The sequence below is a fragment of the Myripristis murdjan genome, chromosome 22 (genome assembly GCF_902150065.1).
Source record: "Myripristis murdjan chromosome 22, fMyrMur1.1, whole genome shotgun sequence".
Taxonomy (NCBI): Eukaryota; Metazoa; Chordata; class Actinopteri; order Holocentriformes; family Holocentridae; genus Myripristis; species Myripristis murdjan.
Window position 1 is genome coordinate 12133366 of NC_044001.1, and position 22286 is coordinate 12155651.

At 42.6% G+C, this 22286-nt stretch overlaps 1 protein-coding gene across 1 annotated transcript; it reads right to left on the minus strand.

Moving 5' to 3' along the window:
• Nucleotides 1-5535: 5535 nt before the first annotated feature.
• Nucleotides 5536-21850, minus strand: fyna (FYN proto-oncogene, Src family tyrosine kinase a). Its single transcript, XM_030044811.1, has 12 exons — nucleotides 21591-21850; nucleotides 14791-15047; nucleotides 13072-13168; nucleotides 12410-12508; nucleotides 12043-12146; nucleotides 11432-11581; nucleotides 11111-11275; nucleotides 9801-9980; nucleotides 9250-9326; nucleotides 8296-8449; nucleotides 7064-7195; nucleotides 5536-6431 (listed from the first exon to the last, which is right to left on the minus strand). The coding sequence occupies exons 2-12, from the start codon at nucleotides 15035-15037 to the stop codon at nucleotides 6223-6225; spliced, it is 1614 nt and encodes a 537-aa protein (XP_029900671.1). The 5' UTR covers nucleotides 15038-15047; nucleotides 21591-21850; the 3' UTR covers nucleotides 5536-6222.
• Between the last annotated feature and the right edge of the window lie 436 nt (nucleotides 21851-22286).

Consider the following 22286-nt stretch of genomic DNA (forward strand, 5'->3'; position numbering starts at 1 on the left):
TGTTGGTCAGATGCGGCTTTTGCTCCCGGTAAACTCAGTTCCGGGTCATTTGGATTCATCACACTCACCTGTGTTACGCCCTCTACAGGTGGAATGGAGAACTGGGGCACATTAACTGAGAGGCCCCTAGGGGCTATGCTGTCACTCATCAAGTTACCATGACGATGGAGCCTGAAATGACAAAACACGATAGAAAGTCAATAAAGCCTTTGTGCTTGAATCCTATCTGACTGACATGGGCTTTTAAATGAGCGAGTAACAAAATCAACATGAAAGACATTTTTATTCCTCTCATCCCATTCAAAAGTGTTTTTTTTCCTTTACCAGTTTTCATACATGGATCTTTGGTTGTGGCAGGGAGTAAAGCAGTGCCATGGGTGAGGTGGGTGGCCACTGATGCTGTGCATATGACCTATTGGTTGTCCTCGTCCTGCAGAATAACACCTTGCTTCCATGGTGTAATGGTCTGTGGATATAGGCAGATTTGCTCACATAACACAGTCAGAAGCAATTAGGAACAAGTAAGCAAGCAAGCAAGAGCCTGAAAATTCAAAGCACAGCCTTGTGAGCAAAAAGGTTTTTAGCTCAAATATCTGCTGGCTGTGCTAAATGGGCGGAGGAAGTAAATGAAAAGGTTTTCCCCCTTAGAAAGGCACACAACCTCCAACTGCTTGTGTGCAGCTTCAGTAGGAAAAGTTGTGTTTGCATTGGGCAAAGAGCTTGTGTTGAGTTATTTTTGACATACATAAATACATAGCAAAATACAGCAGCCTCTCATGGCAGCATTTTCTTCTTTATAGAAATTAAAGTACCCCCTCCAGTCATTTATTAAACCACTTGAAAATCATCTCTGTTCACCAGTATAACATATTATGATGTTTTTCCCACAAAAAAACATCCCTTCACAGCCTAAAATGGCTTAAATGTAACTCTGCACCTTGCCCTCATTAAGAATGCGCAGAATATGTGAATATGCAAATAGTCCCCGCCCACCCCTGCCTTCTTTTACATAAGCTTGCAACTTGTATTTGATAATCTACCTTGCAGTGCATGAAAAACATCCTTTGGACATGTTAACAAGGTTAAAGATTTTATTTTTCATTGGAGGGGGTCTTTAAATTGCCTTTTGCTGCTTCTTTTGTTTAATCACTAAAAAAACAAAGACTTCTTCTTTACTGTATGGGTACAAGTCATGGTGGTGAAGTGGCGTGGGAGTGTCATGGTGCCAGTCAGCATCAGATCTCAGTGGTAAGGGCGGCTCCAGTTCTTCCAGTTCCTCCTGAAGCTGATCTCGGTGTTCATTCATTCCCCTGAATATTAAAGACAGATCAACACTAAATCATATCACACTGGGCAGAAACTCATGTCTTATGGACTGAAATTTTTAAGCATGTTGCACTTTTGACCATATCACAGTCAGTAATGTAAAAACAGGGAAAATCTCTCCTTTGACATTACTAATTAGGACGTGATCAGACGTGCATAGACTGTCTTTGTTCAACTTAATCTGCATTGCATTGTATTCCTCTTTGTTTTGTAAAGTATCTGAACATCGACAGTCATTTACCAGGTTGTGTCCGTCCTTGCACTCTGTTGCGGCCAACACTGGTTCGGGCCGCAGTCCCAACACATGCACCGTCCCCTCACATCCACCAGACTCCTCTCTGCAGCAGCAGGTGGGAAACAGCCGTCAGGGGGTGGCTGATGGAGCAGCATCCCGGCAGGAGACGCCCCTCCTCGCTCTGGTTGGCCCCTCGCCTGCATCAGCTCTAAACGCTGTGCAGGATGAACCGACTCGTTCTGAGGCTCGTGGTGAAAACACAGCCCTCGGAAAGCCTGTCTGCCATTACATGTCCTTTGATAGAAATAATCTGCATCCCTGCACCAGCTTGGCACTACTTCACTACTATCACCACATGGATTAGCTTGTAATATTCGGTTCATCGTGACTCCGGGGCTCATGGATTGTCTGGACCTGCCGTTGTCTGAGAACTTATTTGCACTGCTTAACACTTTAAATTCAGGTGCTATTTGTGATTCCTCCATCTCAGCCAGATTGCATCAGTGTGACCAGAAATCTGAGAGAGAAATAGAAAAACATCATAAACAGAGGTGCCAAGTGCTCACGGGTTCATGTCAGGGGAGTGTTGTTTTGTTCTCTAGGTTATTGTGGACATCTAAAGCCCGTGGAGACAGTAAACAGTAATTAAGGGCTCTAAATAAACTTGAACTTTAACTCAAAAACATCTCATGTAATCTCATTTTATGTTTTTCTGTATTTTCTGTGTATTTACTTGTCATGATAGTCTCCAGGTGATGTGATTGGCTGTGGCAACCATACAGATGAGGCCACACCCGTATTGTTTGCCTCTAAAGCCTTGACGAGGTCCAACACTGGTCGAAACATGTTGGCTTTTTAACACGTTAGCCATTCGTAGTATTTCCTGACTCGTTTATTACATTTCCTGATACTCATAGTGATTGCCTGCTTGATTGAGCAACATGGTGCACTTGCGGAAAAAGAAGAAGAAACATTGAAATAGAAAGAGAGCTGTGCAAGGCGTAAGAAGGAGGTTAAAGTGAAAAGGCCTTTATTTCAAATCTGGTTATATCTAGGGCAATGAAATACTGTGAAAATAAAACATTGGCATGACTTTCCTTAAAGTTACATGTGCAGTCTGTGTCCTAATATTTGAAAAATCTGCTGAAAGTGGAGGGTATTAAAGTTATTAAATAGTTCATTAGAGGTGGTGATTTTTCAGGGGAATCTGTCATCTCAAGTGTAACTGTTTTTTTTTTGTTTTGTTTTGTTTTTTATGTTTCTATATCAGGACGGTATCTCACTCCCACATATGCTGTAATATATATTTAGGAAGTGACAATGAACTGATTCTGTTTCCGATTACATGTAGGGTTTTTCAGCTCAATTGCTTTGTACGTCTAGCTTTACATGAGGCACTTTATTTCAGACACTCTCTGTGCATATAAGTTTTGTGAATGTGATGTGTAGCGTATGTGCAACAAGCCTCTCTCATGTTTATGCTGTATGTAACTGATGGGAGATTTGACTGTGATTTGTATGTTTATAGAGGTTCAAAATGGCTTTCCAGCCACAGCCTGAGAACAACAAATCACAGACATGTGGTCAAAACCAGCCTGTGTTTTCATTGTCCTAGGTAAGCCCTGATTTGAAATAAAAACCTTTCAGCTTTTTTTCCTTTTGCCACGGTTTGTGAAGCAAACATTGTTTAAGCTCTCTTTCTAGGAAAAAAGGACAGAAAGAAAAGGTAAATTTCACAAATGAGTGGGGACCAAAACCTATGGAAAGTGACCGTTATTAAAAAAGAAGTTTGAGCTAAAACATATCTAAAACATTTCATAATGTAGACGACAGAAAACACCAGGCAGATAGAAAGGTAGATGTGTGTTGTACATACTAGACCAAAAGAGCACACCCTACATAGGAAGAGTGAACGACGGCCTACCTGTTCCTCACTGGATTCTTCACACTCCTGTGAGTGCAGAGGCTTGTTGCTGAGTTCACCAGTCTGCTGTATGCAAATTCTTCCAGCTCAGCATCCAATCAGAGACAAGACTTCACCCCAGCACTTATTGTTGCCCAGCCAGGCCAGCTACATTAGTGAGATCACGTTTAGATCATGTTTCATCCAATGTTTCATGCAAAAGTCACCTAAGACTGGGTGATTTTTCAGCTATAGCCTTGAGTTTGAAATTCAAGCTATTTATGCAAAAAAAACAACAAAAAAAACAGGCAGTTTTGTATTATTATGCTCAGTTGTAAATCTAAAAATTCAAATCATGATGAAAACTGTGAAGTGCAAATGCATGAAGTATTGAATCACACTCTCCTTCATGCTGGTGTGCATAGTGCTGGGTGCACTGTTAAACTGACACCTGTAGAGTGATTTGCATATATCCTACGTTTTCCTGCTGTCTTCGTGTCATGTTTAGCCTCGGGGAACAACCACAACCTCAAGTGGTACAGCCCCATTGGCTGCTTGTATTTATATAATGACTCATCTCTTCTGTCAATACATTTTTGCCTGGTGTTGGAAAAAGGAAGTCTCTTGCACAGCTTGTTCCTTGGTGAAAGTTTTAACTTTTTTTCCCCCCAAAATTGTTCACTGATAATTGGTTGAACTGGGTCACTGATGTTGGGTGGAGGACGATGATGGCAAGATTGTTTATTTCAAAACCAGTCATGTACAAGTAACAGACAGAGACAATAAATAATGTGGAGACCAAAAACATTTCATGTATACCGACTGAATGAGGGTGAAAAAAAAAAAAAAGTGACACAAAACCCAAGGATTCTTTGTTCACTTTTCCTGCTCGAGAAAGCAACATAAATGCACACAAAGAAATGGTGCATTGTCCTGGAATGCACCATCTCATCGAGAGAGAGAGAGAAGTACTTCAGGATGACGGCGTGTTGTCCGGAGCTGGAGGCTCCCCTAGCAAAACGATGACGTATGCTTGTAGACATACAAGAATGGCAGAAATGCTGAGCAAATAAATACCATGAAATAAACATGTTTGGTCTCATAAACAACATGTTATTTCCAAATACACATTATAGAGGGACAAATACAGGTACGCATCCTTCATTCCAGTCATGAAAATGGCAGTTTGTTTGTTTGTTTGTCCTTAGAAGCAAAAAGACAATCGGTATGTTCAAAGCATAATTCTTACACAGCCTGCTGCCATACAATAATGCAACGTACATTTTAAAATATCATCATTATAATAAGCAGTCAGCCTAACAAGGGTTGCTGTTAGTGGGGGGGAGGGTGAGCCCCTTTCCAACCACGAGAAGCCGTTATGAACTAAAAGTTACTTTAAGCTGATTCAAAAATCATTGGCTTAAGCACAAATACAATGGATGCACTTAATATCAGTGCAGATGCCATACAGGTTGGGTGGAAGAGTCAATGATGCAGTAGGCGTTTAGTTAGTGTATAGAAAGCATGAAGGCATTCCCTTACATTATAAGAATAGTACTAAACATAAAAAGGCAAGAATGGGTGCTATAGTACATCTAAGTTCCTTGAGAAGAGGATAGCAATGTCATTATATTAACCTTGTAAAAAAGGCCGGTGGACTCTCAGAGAAATTTCTGAGATATTATGGTCCACATCGTCTAACTATTACCATTCCTACGATTACCGTATTTCCCCAATTAATCACCCGGGCGTTTAATATGCAAAATCAACTTGGACCCCAGGCGTTTAAAAGAACCAGGCGGCTATTCGCTGCAGGCCTTTATTTATTTTTGCACAGACCTGCACCAGGCCATTATTGTGATGACAGTTACCATCCAACATATTTATAGTTGGTCGATTTAAGATTACGGTACACCCTTTTTTCTAACGTTAGCTAGCTCTCTTATTTTGACAGAAAATGGAAGTGCCGCACAGTTATTGTGCGGCTAACTGTTTACTTCTGCAAAAATAATGTGAGTAGCCTTATTTTGGGTTACCTCAATATAATGCAAATAATCGCCCCGGCGGTTATTCGGGTGGGAGTTTAATACGCAAAATGGGTGCAGACCCCAGGCGTTTAAAAGAACCAGGCGGCTATTTGCGGCCGGGCGATTAATTGGTGAAATACGGTATGTCAATTTGTTACCGACTGTGAGCTTCACACGTTTTCTACGAGCCGCAATTTTGGAATATCCTTGAACCTTGGATTAAAAAAAATCCACACATTTCCAAAATATCAAAAGTAATATAAAATGAAAAAAATAAAATAATAATAATAAAAAATAAAATAAAAGGGATAAGTAAACAAGCAATTTCTATTTACACTACATACAAGTTACACTCCACAATTCACCTCTTTAATCCACAGCATTTTCAATTCTTCAGTCATCACCGCCCTCCCCATGTCCCATCCCCTGCCCTCCTCCCAGAAATATCCTTTGACTTCTCTCTGACGTGCATCGAGGCGGCGCCCGTGGAGTTGTCAATGCCTTGAAAGCACTGAGAGAGAGAGAGAGCTGGAAGTGTGAGAGTGATAGTGAGTCGGCCTTGCGCTGTTGTAGCATCGCTGTCCCTGTGTGTGTATGAGGCAGGGAAGTCACAAGTCAGTCCATGAGTCGATAATGCGCGAGAGTCTCGCCACAGGATGACAGAGAATCGGTGGTGTCTGGCTCCCTCTGGTGGCCAGAGTGTGAATAATATGAGATGACAGCGGGGGAGCTCAGAGGTTGTCCCCTGGCTGGTACTGAGGCTCAGTGGCAGTGAAGTAGTCCTCCAAAAAGGCCTGTAGGTACTCGAAGGTGGGCCTCTCCTCTGGGTCTTTCTTCCAGCACTGGACCATCAGCTCGTGCAGGGAGGTGGGGCAGTCCTGCGGGCATGGCATCCTGTAGCCCCGCTCCACCTGCTCCAGCACCTCGCGGTTGTTCATACCTACAGGGAGGAGCACGGCGTGAATAAATCACAAGGCTGAAAAGTCACCAGGCCTATCCCCACTCTGCTTCTCAGAAAAAGAAATCCCTTTCAGTTTCTTTCAGGAGCTACACTATTTTTCTCTTCCTGAAATTTCCCCTTTCTGCAGCCACAGGAATATTGTGAATGTCGCAAAGGGAATTTGTCTTTCACACAATGAGCATTATTAAAACATTAAAAACATGAACAAACAAACAACACTAAAGCGCCTGGTTGCATTTTACTGCAGGAATTTGATCTTATTTTGCTGTTATTATATGAAAACTCATCAGATAAATGCTTGAAATGTAAATTTAATATGTAAGTGATGTGGATGGCAGATAATGGAACACAGGATTATTTCATATGCTCACAAAAACAGAGAAACATGATAAGCCGGGAACATTTCTCTGCATAATGTATACTGATAAACAACTGAACGGACATTAAAGAACACTATTGTTTTCCTTTTTTTTTGGTTTCATCAAATCACTGTCCAAGGGTAAGGACTATGATTACAGTGCCATTACATACACACACTCTACGGTAATCAAACTGAAGCAATCGACTGGAATTGAGGTGATTACATAACCTCCACAGGTAAAGCCTCTCACCTGGATAGGGCACTCTGCCCTTGGTCACCAGCTCTGTCAGCAGGATGCCAAACGACCACACGTCTGACTTGATGGTGAACTTCCCATAGAGCGCAGCCTCTGGAGCGGTCCACTTAATGGGAAACTTGGCACCTGAAAACAAATTTAGAAATGCAATTTGACATTTCCCCGTCTTTTTCAAATTGTTATAACTTGCGGGCTGATTAAGTCGGCAGCTGGAGGTTTAAGATGCTTTACTTGATTTCCCTGCTGCAAATCCCACAAAAAATAGCCTCTTTATGGAAACCAAAGGAGTAAGTAGGTCAGTCTCAACTGCATTGTAATTTTTTTTTTCCAACATCTGTGATTTCATCAGAGCAGAGACATGTGGAAATGATAACATCCCACTGGGGAAAAAGGAACAATTCCATTATCTCTCACTCTCTTGCAGTTTGGACTCGGACCAGGCTGAACAAGTAAACACTTAAAGCATTAACAAATGAGTCGTTGAACATGTTGACAGAATGACTAAGAGTCTGGAAGTCCTCCTGTTGTACTTTAAATCTGCCAACTCACCAACTGAGGGGAGAGAGAGGCTCTTGTGGAGCAGTATATGGCTGCATTATAACTCACACAGGGGAAAACCTGCGTATTTCCCTTCATTACATCAAAATCTATAATGATGGGATGCTTTATGATGTGATACATCTACTCCGTCTTAAATGTTATACCCTGCATTCGCATTAAATGTGATACCCTGTCCCTTTTGTGCCATTTGTAACCACACATGTACTTATGTCAACATGTGAGGTGTCATTGGGTTTTTCCCAGACAAATTCCTACTCATTTATTGTACTTTCTGGATGAAATAATTCTTAAAAAAACAAGCGTGTGTGTGTGTGTGTGTGTGTGTGTGTGTGTGTGTGTGCATGAACAGTATGGCCTGTCTTGGAATTCACAGCATGGAACAAGTCATTTAACACCCAACCGAAAACTTTCCTCTGACGATGACATTTTTATAAGAAGCTGTGGTTGACGGGGAGTATTATTGCTTTTAACCTTCATCCAACTATAGCTGAGAACATGCTAGAGAGCCAGTTAAAGTCAGATAATAGACATGTGTGATGATGTACAACAATAACACGACGGTCACGAGAAACTCTAAGCCAACACACAAGCCGTCGATTAAACCCTGTTGAAACACTCGCGGCTACGCTACAGTTTCCAGATGGGATTAAAACTGTGAGCAGTACCTTGTCTTGCTGTGTATTCGTTGTCCTCTATCAGCCTGGCCAGACCGAAGTCAGCAATCTTACACACCAGGCTGTCTCCAACCAGGATGTTGGCCGAACGCAGGTCTCTGTGGATGTAGTTCATCCTCTCGATATAAGCCATGCCCGCGGCCACCTAAGAAATTTGGAGTTATTTTTCAGTGCACATCATATCGACCAAAGGTTTCAAGGTGAATAAAACTGCACGGCAAGATTATTATGTTGAAATACATTGTATGAGGGTCAGATGCAAAGTGAGACGTCAACAGAGAACAATGCTCCATCCTCACCAACTAAGACCCCACAGGCTGAGACTTTTCCACCACCAGGAAATGATGACTCAAAATTCAAAGTGAAACACAAAATGTCTCCCCAACAGCGGTGAGTGTGTGCTCCATCCAGAGAAATCTGATATCACAGATGTTAGATATTTTGCCTGTGATATCCTTTGGTGCAGTGGTTCTTAAAAGGGGTACAAGTACCCCCAGAGGAAGGTTGAAGTACTGCAGGGGGTTCCTAAAGGTGTCAAATGTGTGTGTTTGTGGTTTGAATCTGCTGCCATGGTTGTCGAGTGAGGACGTTTGTTCACAATGACCAGGAAGCCACAACAAAAATCAAGAAAACAGATTAGTGGTTGAAACGTTTTGGTAAACACAAGTGTGCTGTGAGAAGTTTGTTGATGTTATATTACATTATTTCTGGATACTGAAGTAAACAAAAAAGTTTCGAGTTACTTCTTGCTGACATTTAAAGCTGCCAAAGTGGGGAGCTGCTGATTGCAGTTTTAAGTTCAATGGAATAACATCAAGATTGAAAATGGCTGAAAAATTCCATCACTGAACTCCAAATAAACAGGATTATAGATGATAATCTTGAAAGAAAATCTCCTTCAAGGGGTCTTAGTTGGATTCACAGCGATCAATTTCAACTCCGTACCTGAGCTGCCATGTCCACTAGGTTTGGCAGCTTGAGGCCTCGCCCCTCTCCGTCCTTTAGGAAGTCAAGCAAACTCCCTAACAAAGAAAAGAGACAAAAAAAAATAAATAAAATGAACTGGGATCTACTGTTAGCACCAACGCCAAAACATCAACAGGTGCCCGTGCTCAACCCAAATCTGGATCAAAACTGAAAACAACATGTTGCAGCTAACATGACATCAATTCTGGGATTCCTGCCACACACATAACACTTAGTTTGTCATTTATTTGTTAGTTATCGCCGTGGTAACTGAACAAGTCAGTGTTTTAGAGCAAGAGGACCTTTTGAGCAAAAAGTGTGCCATGGTGTGATGAACTGTCTTTCCTACAGTAATGTACACATGGGATTTAACACCATGCTTTAAATTAGGATGCATAATGCAGCACACATGCTGCATTTGCATCAACGCGTATGTGCCGCTGACAGTCCATGTAGATGCTTAAATTATGTACAGGCTGTGTGGGTGTGTGCAATATGTAATATTCATTGTGCGTTTTCACATGTGCTACCTTTGCTCATGTACTCGGTGACAATATAGATGGGCTCCTCTGACACCACGGCGTAGAGCTGGACCAGCTTGTCATGTCGGAGCTTCTTCATAATCTGCGCCTCCTCCAGGAAGGACTCGGGCGACATAGTGCCGGGCTTCAGGGTCTTCACGGCCACTTTGGTGGTGCCGTTCCACGTACCTGACAACAAGACCGCAGAGGGATATTTACTGATAGTTAGCCAGAAGTCTGGCATTTCTCCAGGGTGATGGAGATTTCCAGTAACACAAATCCAAATTGGATATATATCCCTTTTTATATATCCCTTTTTAATTCCAAGTCACAGTCTATGTGTAACAGGCCCTAAGAGACATGTTTCTTTTTGTTTAACTGACTGTACAAATAAAGGCTGGAGTCACTCAACTCGACAACCAAAGAAGGACATAGTCTGGTGCAAAGGGCAAAACAAAAAATCTGGAAGGTTAGCCAGCACTGCGGTTAAAATGAACGAGCTGTGTCTTCATTCAGCAGTCACAACAAGTATGTTTTGGCTATGCTTATTTTTTCACGAGCACAGGCCATTCTGCAAGCTGAACTGACGTTAAATTGAATCAAGTCTATCCTAACCAACTACTAAATGCAGGACACAAAAGAAATAATTTTCAACTGATTTTTATGTGCTATAGCATGCAGATCAGATTGGGTTGAATAATACAGGACATGTTTTATAGTCATGGATAAATCCTGGAAATGGCCCCAACAGTTGTTTTTAATTGAAATCTCCATTAAAAACAATCTATTGTGGGATTAGACCTGAGCCATGTTTGGGGAACAGGCTGCTAATACGCCGAGATCAGGCACATATGGGCCATTTATCTGTCGAACGTTGGATAAACTAAGCTCCATTGAACTGAAGTGGACTAATTTAAGCTGTGCCTGAACTGAGTTACAATAAGCCCTGTCACAGAAACCTAATTAGACACAACAAACATATTCCATATTTTTTTGCCGCATACTACAAGTTTTGACAGGGTTAGCAGCCCTTCTACGTCCTGTATCCAATCACAAACATCTTGATCTGGTCAACATGAACGCCAGTGAAACCGATTCAAATCAGGGACATGAAGTCCACATACGCTATAATTTTGAAGGAGATCTTTGTAGCCAGATCAAAATTGCCCAAAACAGACTCTTCTTTTTTGGGGTAATGTTGGGTGTGGGGAAGATTTACTTAGAAAGTGTTGGACAGTTGAATGATCTAACAGATGTTTTGCAACGTCGCTCGCAACCGTCCGTTTGCAAGTCAGTGCCAGAAGATGGCTCATACGTACCCATCCAGACCTCTCCGAATTGGCCGTTACCGAGACGTTTGATGAGCTGCAGCGACTCCCGCGGGATCTCCCACACGTCTTTGGTTTTGACGGACAGGTCGGCCAGACGTGGCATGCCTTTGTGACACGGGACTATCAGTCTGCAGCACAGTCCAGCAGCCCGGGCTGGAGTGAACACACAGTTTGAATTAAAAAAACAAACAAAAAAAAAAACATATTAGAGTCGCATGAAATCAATATGGCACATACGACACAAGACATAGAATTTCTTCCAGGCCGAGATGTAGCTGCACATTCCCTACAACTGTGGCAGCTTCTCACCAGAGTAGTGCTGCACTAGCTGCTGGAGCGTCTCAAACTGTGCCCTGGTGGTGATGTAGTAGCCTCCGCTGTCCAGCTTGCGAATCTTATAGTGTTTGACATGGTCTCCCTTGACGTCATCCCAGTCCTGGATGGAGAGGGAGAAGGCCCCTGGCACAGATACAAGGCAACACATTTGATAAAGAATGAAATGGGCAGATTCAAGAAGCATCAAGCAGAATCTTTACTTGGCAAAGCTTTATTGAAATGGTGCTCCTAAGTGATTATAAGATGGAGTGAGTGCATAATAAGCACAATGTGAGTGCATGCTAATCATGTTAATATGAGTATAACAGCACATGATTTAGGGGGAGGTGAATATGGGGCAAATGTAACATTAATGACATGATATTAAACTGAATGTAACGTGATGGTGTTTGCCTGATCATTATGTTGAAGGACAGGGTTATTGATGTTTCTGCTGGTTTTCTAATCTGCCTGTAATGCCACAATGCACTTCAAGTGGCAGTGCTACCCGCCCTTTATTTATTTACACTCAGCTCTGTCTGTTTCCCACTGCTTAAAAAGCAATCAGCCTGTCACAATGTTAGAAGCTCCTTTTGTCAAAGTACCTTTGGTTGTTTCACTTTCACGGATGAGGAAAGTTCCTCTGGGGTTGCCGTTGGAGAGGAGTTGCCTCTCTGCGTCCTTTCGGCCTAGTTTACCAAAATACCAGCTGCAGGGAGAGAGAGAGAGGAATCATCAAACTGTGCTGTTGAAAAAAATTGGTTCAAGTGTTTTCAAAATGCGCCGTCTTTTTTGCTTTCGTGCAAAAGGCAGCATCTGACAACAGAGAGTGGAACGAGCGCTCAAATATTTATGATATTATCACGGATGAAGATACTTTGTTGCAGTGACAGAGATTGGGAGCATGTGTGTGTGTGTGTATGTGTGTGTAAGTCTGTGTGAAAGTGTGTTCATATCAAAACTTTTACTCACTCCTCAGCTTGGATAGAGTCCACTGGAGCTACGTAATTGCTGGGAATGTAACCAGTTCCACCCGTAGTGAGAGAGCGAGCCTCCCACCAGTCTCCCTCACTGACAGAGAGAGAAAGATAGAGGGAGAGAAATGGATAGAGGATATAGGTAGGATAAACAGGAGGTTAACATCAACACATTACGCAGACAGGCATAAAAATGATAAAAAAAAAATAAATACTCATTTAGTGGCTCTGCATATTCAGTGGGTGTCCTGCACCTAAAAACTGACAGAGAGCTAGACAAAAGTAGTTTGAGAAATTTGGTGCAGTCTATTCCCTGCACATGAAATCGGTGCTTCACTGAATAATCCCTTGACAAAACACAGACCGGGTGGAGGTCTGTGTGTTCCTCCAGGTCTTGCAATTTCTCTGATGCAAAATTTGTCATTCATTATGATAGAAAACAATGACTGAAACATAGCAAATCTGTCAGACTTGACATATACATAGACTCTTTTTATAAGGCTTGGTTGATGTCTGGCAGATTGGGTCTGAAAGCGGTGGACCAGCTCCCATTTTCGTTCCCAATGCAGCGCCTCTTAAGTCCACGAAAGACAAGAACCAGAGGGGAAAACAGGACCGCCACCCTTCATGCTGTCATGTAGATACTTTCACACTTACGTGCTGTTGAGGATCTGGAACTTCTCTCCCTTTCTGAAGCTGAGGTCATCCTCGGTCCTGGCTTCGTAGTCATACAGAGCCACAAACAGAGTCACACCTGCAGGAGACAATTTGCGCGTGGTGATCAGCTCTGGTGGCTAAATGTTAAAAGCGAACTGTCGGGATAAAGTATGACAATTTGTTTTGGACTGTGGTTTTATTGTTGAGTTTGTTCAACTGTCTAACACATGGGTTGCACATTGGGCAGTGTGTAATTGTGTAATTCATTTTCTTCTCTTCATTTATTCCTTCATTATACACACAGAAGAAGCCAGAAGAAGTCCCACTTTTCTTAATGAAGAGCATCCTTTGATGAGCAAATAGTTAACGCTGCTGTTGGTCTAGTTTCTAGAGGCCGATCAAATTCATCTGATGTGATTTGGAACGGCCCTGGAGTCTCCATACGTCCTGATAGGCCTGAAATTGTTAAACGATTTCATTTTCTGATTTGACCAGAATCATCCCTGGACAGTTGCAGCTTCAGTGCTTCAACAAAAATCCCAGCATACTTCCATAACAATGTCAGGAAATGCCACATGTAACTTCTGACGGAGGCAAATATGATGGTATGATCAAAAGGCACCAGACAAGATTTCTGCTCTGCCTCTTTTTCTTTACTTTGAGATTTTTTTCCCTCCTGCAGTCTTAGATTTGAGTGTTGCTTCGCACTGTCCTCCTGGACTAATTTCTTCTTCATAAAAACTGATGATGCTGACTCCACACAACAAGTGCATGTATCTATGCTGGGATCTACCTTCAGAAAAGGCCCGCGTTGGCTTACATCAAAGCAACAGATTCTGTTAATGTATGCATTACATGTACGTATGTTTGAGCTCTGCGTGAGAAACTGCACAGCCCATCTCTCTACCCACTTCTGCCCTGCTCAGCACAACGTCTGATCACTCTGCTTGTCAGATGTGCATTGCCGAGCACCGGCAACAATTTAGGTCACTCTGGTTTCCATTAATTTTCAGCCAATGGACACTCATCTCGTGCGGAAAGATGAATTCATCGCAGCGCCACAATATCATCACACACAACACGAGAAACACAATCTCAGGGAGGAAAAAAGGGACCAGGCGATAACGGCAACCTCGATGGAGTTATTTTTGCCATCACACAATAAACTAGCAACTGGCAAACTCAGAACACAGTAGCTGCTAGGGTTCAATCTATATATTACACTGCCAATATATCAAGCCAATTTTACACTTTTATGAAACATTTGATGATGGCCAGGGAATTACCTCAGCTACATAAAAACAGCTAATCAAAGTTGCAATGAAATTTTACTTCCTGGGCATGTTGTATTTATTAATGTGATTGTTTCCCATTATAAAATATCTGAGCAGAGTCTCACCGCACTGAACAGTTGCCTGTAAAACCAGTGATTTGTTTCTGTGAAAAAAAGGTCACATTTATGGCTACAATAGCTGAAATTAACAAAAACAAACAAACAAAAAAACATCCCACAGTACTTGTCATTATTGTAGCTTTAAATATCAGCACATATATTGGCTATCAGTGGCTACAGTTTAAAAAATATCTGTATTGGAAAAAAAAACAAACACCTAGTGAACCCTAGTGGCTACCAGCTAGTTAAGCAGCTGTCTTGCTTTTGCACATCTCACACACATCACACACAGACCGCGAATGCATCCAACAGTTTGCCAGCCTCACCTGTTCCTCCTCGGGAGCGGAGCGTCCCGGACTGCGAGGACGTGTGGACGCCGCCGAACACGGTCACCCCCTGCGTGGCTGCGCTGTGGAAGTTGTTGTAGTTGGGGATTGCGGTGACCCCGAAGCTGGGGTAGTGCTGCGGCGTGGGGTCGGCCCCATAGCGGTAGCCCGAGTTCTGCGTTAGGCTGGTCTCCCGGTCATCAGTGAGTTTTGCTGCTTCTTTATCCTTACATTGGACACAGCCCATTCTCTACTGTCTGTGGGCGAGAGAGAGAGAGACTGGAATTACTACTCAGGTAAAACAAAAGCTTATGAGCCAATCCCATTGGGGAAATTATGATTCAATATTCCATTATTGCAGAGCGTCCTCAGAGAGGTATGGCGGGCCCTCTGAAAATTCTCTCGGTTAGAGTGAAATAAAACATGATACATAAAACTCCACCACTAATTATCCAGAGGAATGTGATGCGACAGAGGATGTAAGCTGCACTCTGCGGCTAATTTGACTGTTGCTTTAAACTGCGATATCTGGTACACTGATGTATGCTGATGTGATGTTTCCTCTGTCCTGGGAATATCCTCTCCTCCAGCACACCTTGCCATAAAACAATTTAACAGCGCTACTTATTATGCTTTATTTTTCCATTTTACAGCACCAACACACTTTTTTTTTTTTTTTTTAACTTTTACACACACACACACACACACACACACACACACACACACACACACACACACACACACACACACAACAGTCATGTTTACGAGATGCAAGCTGGCATGCACGATATTTTTGTTTGTTTTACGAGGAGCCACACACCCATCCATAGATTCACAGAACACAGTGCCTAAATTAAAATGCACAGAGAGCCTGTTAACAACAAACCACTGCCTGGCCTTATGTTGAATCTCATGAGGGGGACTCGGGGAGCATTTGGCCTCTCTAAAGATAAACTACTCTCTATAATGACTGAGCCAATCTGCTTTGCCAATTAAAAGAGCTTTACCATCTTTAAAGACCCAGTTAGCCTAATGCACATTCCAGCTCGCTTTTTTCCCCCCTTAAGCCCTGGAAGCCGGTGTGGCCGGGAGGAGACCACTGGCAGAACCGTTGTCTTCTATCAGCATTAGCAGCCAGCTGACTTTTAAGATGGGTAATTGAAAACAGACTTGTTTACAGCCATTGTGGCAGCGGATGGAGAGAGGTGCTGCTGAGGGCAAGTGCTGGCGTCTCAGCAGACGGACCTGGAGGGAAACCATCGCACCGCTCTTGACCCCTGTCAAAGACTCAGTGAGACCCACAGGACTGGTGGAGCGGGGCGGTCGCAGACGCTGACGCACTTGTGTCAGAGTAGTTTAATGTATCCAGAAGAATGATCATCTTGTGAGGAATGAAACAGATGAAAAAAAAACACAGAGCCAGGATTATTGAATGTGGCTAATATATCAGCTGCAGCACAGACATAAAAGTGATTTAGAAACAAACTGTTTCAACCTGCGCTTTCTCTCTGAACCCAAAGTCTCATTAAATCTGATCCTCTTCATACTTGTTTTGTCAATATTGCTTTGATGCAGATCTCATTTAGGTTATAGTGCAAGCAAACATGGGGATTCATTTGAAATTTTTAATACTGTGTCAGGAGACTCCATTTCCCCCCCAATGAATTCTATTCCAGGATGACCCTGAAGCTCAGTGGTTGGAGGGAAAGCTACACTGTATATGACCAAATTCCTTCAGGCTCTGTTTTACATTTACTACCAAGGGACTCAAACGCCTACACTGAGAAAGTGCAAACAGATGTGTCGCTTGCTGCATACTGTGACCACTGCAACAGGGCACAAGGAACTTATACTATACACCATGAAGACCAAATAGACCAAGTATTTTCCACATTTGAAGGCATGTAATATCACATGGAAACTGAGGATAAAATGAATATTGTGACACACGTCAACTGTGCGCGTCCTTTTGCTGCTGTCAATTACAGCTGAGAACGACACAGTAATGAAACAGAGAAGTCTATAATGTCTTCACTAGTAGACTCCCAAGTGAAAATGTTACTTAAAACAAAATATCACATCAAAATACTTACTAAAAGGGCACGGCATGTACCCTTGATCATCATAGGAACATACTCAGATTGATGATTAACCAAATCTAAACAACTGCTTTGCGTTTGTGTCAGCCAGTCATGATCTTATACATGTTGACTTTTACAAATTTGGCTGTCTGAGCTGATAAAAGACTGTGAAATGATAATAACTAATAACTTTTTTGATGTAGTTAACCTCAAGCAAGCTCTATCAGAGAGGGTTGTTGGTATCTACACAATAAAATATAACCCGTTCAACAGCTGTATAACTCAGGACTATACGCTGTTGTTGCAGTGACTCCCCATCTTCATTTGCTCCACATTGCTTAACTAACAGAACAACGGAGCCACTGCAGAGAGAGGGAGATTATTGTGATTCATTACTGCCAATAAAACCCCATAAAATACCCAGAAGAAGTGAGCGAGCACACTGGTGGCATTACAGTATAAGCCCAGACCAAAGCTGAGACCGCGGATTGAAATATGAGATAAAAGACCACTGCTTTTCTAGTAATCCTCAGGACATCAAATAACCTTTCTTGTAATTTATAATTGCATCTCCTGTCTTCTAGTGTTTGCTTTACCCTATATTATAGCAGGTATTGTTAAAACAAAAAAAAAAAATCCCCTTTATAACACAAGTTAAGCCTATAACAGTGAATTAGACAGGATGAAATGTATGTATAAGCTTCAGTAGAAAGCAGAGAGCCAATAACCTTAACCATTATATCATCAAGCCACACTTTCTGGAGCTGTTGACAATGCGCAGCAGACGGACTTAACACTGGAGCGGTAGCCAGGGTGATTTTCCAAAGTTACGTGAACATTTTCTGCTTTCAAACTGGAGGCATTACTGTGAGACAAAACTCACTTGCATACGAGAGTTAAAAGACAAAGTCCACACTGTTGGCCTCTTACTGAGACAATCAACTGTATTGGGATTGTTTTATAGTGGATTGTCCCTTTAACTGTAGTGCTGGAAATTGCACTGCATCCATTCCTAGAGGGAATAGAGTAATAGAGGGGAGATCTCACATCATCACGCTGCCTGTGGGGATTATGAAAATCTTTCTGCTGTAAAGTAAAAAGGCCAGGGACTACCATAGCTTTGAAATATCCACAGCCGTTTTGCTGCGCAGAATCTAGGCCATCTCGTATTGTTTATATGTAGCCTTTTGTTGTGCTGGTAGTGTGTAAGATTAATAAACATTTGCATATGAATAATGTCTAAGTGCTTGGTATCTGTAAGTGAAGTTGCTGGATGAGCAGCACAAACACCAGCCGTTTGTGGACATCAACACACACACTTCCAGTTAAGGCTTTCCATTGTAGAGTAATTAAGATTTATCAAAGTTTTGCACAACAGAAACAAGAACAACCATGAGCCATACACAACAAAACAATGGAAGAGAGTTTCCCAAGCATTTTGCATTCAGGCCCATTCTCTATTATTCAGTTACACACATGAACTAAAGCTATGAACCATATCAAAGCAGGACAAAAAAAAACAAAACCTCCTTCTCTGTGCGTCCCACCATGACAAACACACACAGGCAGAGCGACAGACTGTCATGTCGGCCTGCTCAGCGCCTGACCCGAGGCACAACTTTCCCAAAAAAGATGGCATCACAGCCGCGGGGCTCGTTCCCTCCACAGCTCAGCCCGAGTATCGCATGACCACCTCAGCCCTGCAAGAACACTCATCATGCTATTTTCAGACCCAAATGAGCAACTTGCCTCCGTGCGGACCACGCTGGCGTGATAAAGAGGGTCCAATGGGGACAAGCCTGTCGCTATGTAATGTGTCATAAGTTACACTTAACAGCACGATGCGGAGGGAGGGAGGGATGAAGGGACAGAGAGAGAGAGTGAAACGACTTGACTTTCACACGCAAATGCACACGCAGGCAGACAAGCTTGGCTCTCAGAAGGGAGATACACGGTAAACATCATATTAAAACTGCCGATCAGCTCAAGATGTCTCTATTGTTACTTTGATGATAATAGTATTTGTCAACACCGCAGCGAGATTTCTTCACCTCAGGAAGTGAGGAGTAAGAGAGTTTAAGCCGCGGTGCCAGTACGACTTGAACATAAAGTAATTCGACAGGTTTAGGATGACATCAGTCACAAGCCCTGGGCTCAACTGCAAATTAATTTCACTAAATGAAGGGCTTTATTTTGATGCTGTAAGGGCATAAGACTTAATCATCCATAATAACACACAACTCTGGGAGCCATAACCACATATTCTCCCTTCTATATTATAGCCAGGGGATCAATATACTAAATTAAAAGGACAAACATATCAGGGTCACGCTTTGTAACTGATGGATTAAACTGAAACCAGGCAGTCAGGCTTGGAAAACAGATATTTGTTCTGTTTCATCTGTGATACACAGACAGAATGCATACCTCTAGGTCTTGAAAGAATAAAGAGTGTCGGTGTTAATGAATTTCAGTGCGTTACAAGGGACAGGCGCTATTAAACAGGTGACACTATTGTTATTTCTGTCCCGTGTCATGGCTGCTAAGGGTGAGCTTTATATTAAACAACGAGCTTTGAGCCTCTGAAATTTGATTTAGGAATTGTGCTTAATTTGGCTTTACATCGAGGAATGCCTTCACTATTTAACCCTGAGGAGCGTCAGATCTCTATGGAGCACAATCGCTTTGCAATTCAACGTAGTCTTCAAAAAGGCAGCCCTTTTTAAATTGAAGTGCAGGGTCCCTTTGCACTCAGTTCATTGACATGGCACAAACCAAGGTCAAACCTCCCACACCCCTCCTACTGAAGCTGCACTGGCAATGAGCTTGTTCAACTCCAGAACACAGCTCACCATACATTTAATCAAAGAATTGGCCCTGAAAGGGTTGTTTTCAGTTGGGTGCCATTTGAATGTGAAGCCCACTGGTGTGTTTACTGCTTTCCATAGAGCTCGGACACACAAATTCTTCCTTATGGGTACCATTCTCTGGATAGTTACAATATTTGCTTGTCTTGGACAAGTGAGTTCATTCAGTGTATCAACAACAAGACAATGGCCACATTTCATTGGGCCACAAGATTATCAACACAATGAAACGCAGTGTTAGGCTTTCAAAGCATTCTTCATGTACTGAATGAAAAGAGCTAGTTAGAAACCCACAGCTGAGCTTCATATGTAAGTGTGGGTTTAGGGCTAACTGTGTGCCGGTGTCACACTGTTCACAGCAGAGTATGTTGAGTCATGGACTTTGTTAAATCACTGAGCCCACTGTAAATCAGTAAGCCCGCTCTGTGAGACCTGTGACTGATAGTTAAGCATTTTAAGACGGGAGAAAAGCATTTCAGAACATCATGAACTAAGTTTTCTTTCTTCCTCTCTCTCTCTTTCTCTTTCTCTCTCTTCAGGAAGTCAAGCGGCTCCTCACTGATTCTGCATGTTGGTCTGCGCTGGGGTTTTTAAAGCGGTTCTTTCCAGATTTTCTGCCAGTGGAGGGCAATGGTCAAAGTAAGAATCCACTGGAAATTATGATGTGGTGGGCCTACAGCATTGGAGGTTGGAAGGTTTTGGGTATAACTAAATAATGCTGGGGTTGATGGAAAGTGCAAACACAGACATGGGCTATAAGTGCTTAGGCTCTACAGCAGTGGTATCTGCAGACAATAACAAACACTTCTCTGACATGCTTCAAAAACATCATTTCAGATTGAAAACAAAAGGATGAGAACTACAGTTCAGTACAGTGTAGCACAGTTTGCTCAATCCAGAATTGAGATAAAGCTGCACAGTAATCAGCTGCCTCTGCATGAGCCTAACACTTCATTGCACTGCACACATACTATATTTCATGGTAACCTTGTCCTGAATTCCCAAGTATGTGCCAATATCTCTGATAAGTAGGTTTCACTGTATAGGGCCTGAGGGGCCTGAGGGTAAATGTAGCCTACATGGTTCATGAAACATAAAATGCAATGAACTCAATCCTTTTCATTCAAATTTCATACGTATCACGCACGCCAAGTGTGCAGTCATTCATACACCAAGGGCAGACTGAACGCCAGGAGCGTCATATATGCAAAGCAACAAACAAGTCCAACGATAGCGCTGAGTCCAGACGTCACACGGCTCTGGATAAAGTAGCCTAACTTATGGAAGGTGGATAAAACTGAGGCTAATGCCCGACCACAACACATAATATATCATCCACGGTGGCTTTCGCACAAGATGGATGGCTGCACCTCCAGACACATTAGATAACCCGATTAGTACAGCTTTAATTGGATAATTAACAATGCGGCAGCGCAATTAGTGTAAAGCATATCGCGATTATTTGGAGCGAGTCAACGGGAGGCTGTTTGCAAGCCATCGTGGCGTTTACGTGTGTGCACAGCCTCGGTGGGGAAGCTATTCTGCAGCGCATCCATCCCTGCTGCTGCAACACAAGAGCCCCCTCTCCAGAATCACAGCACTGCAAAACATCATCCACATTACGAGTCCGCTGCTCCTCTCTCCCCGGCCGGGCTATTCCGCTTGCTCACGGCTCAGTCATCCCCAAATTAGATAAACCTACAGCTACAATATGTGGAGTAAACACTGGCTTGAATGTTGCGCCCCACAAAGTGTTATTTTCCTCTCCCGAGATGAATTCATCTGGCAGTCTACAGCGCAAGGGACAAGGCGGGTGCACCAATTGAAATTCAATGGAGATAAACGTGCTTACCGCAGATGAATCAGACTAATCCATCGGGGGTTTCCAGCAGGACTATCGTGGGGAATTCGCCGATGTTTTTCTACTCTCTGTTAGGGTTTTTTTGCATAGAGAAAATAACAGCGGCATACCCGTCCCTGCCGATTCAGGAGCCCCTGTCGCCGTGCGTACAGATGACGATGGCGACCAGCGTCAAGTCAGCCACAATAACAAACAAGACTTCCGGACGTCACTTTCAAAATAAACCACCTCCCCAAAATAAACACTTCTCTATTGACACAGTACCAAGATGGAAGTAAGGGATGGATTAGTAGTAAAACTAAAATGAAAGTGATGTGTTCCTCCATTGACACTTCTCACAGCAGTCACTTTGACATGAAACAGCAGGTAAACACAGGTGCTACCAATGACATTAATTACAGCTCTGTGTCATTTAGGAACAGAAAAAAATCCCTTTTTTAAAATTTTTTTGGATGGAATATTATTTATTTATTTATTTAGTTTCCCACAAATTTCAAATGCATTTTTTTTCCATATCTCTCTATGCTTATTAATTTCTCTTATGCTTATAATATGATCTCCTCTTGAGCATTTGCAGCCGCAACTGACCCAGTTTTCCCTTGATAAGCAATAACATATTTCTGATTCTGGTTCCTGTTCTGATTCATGCTGGCTCACTTGAAAAACTTTGCTTCGCTTAAACGGAGG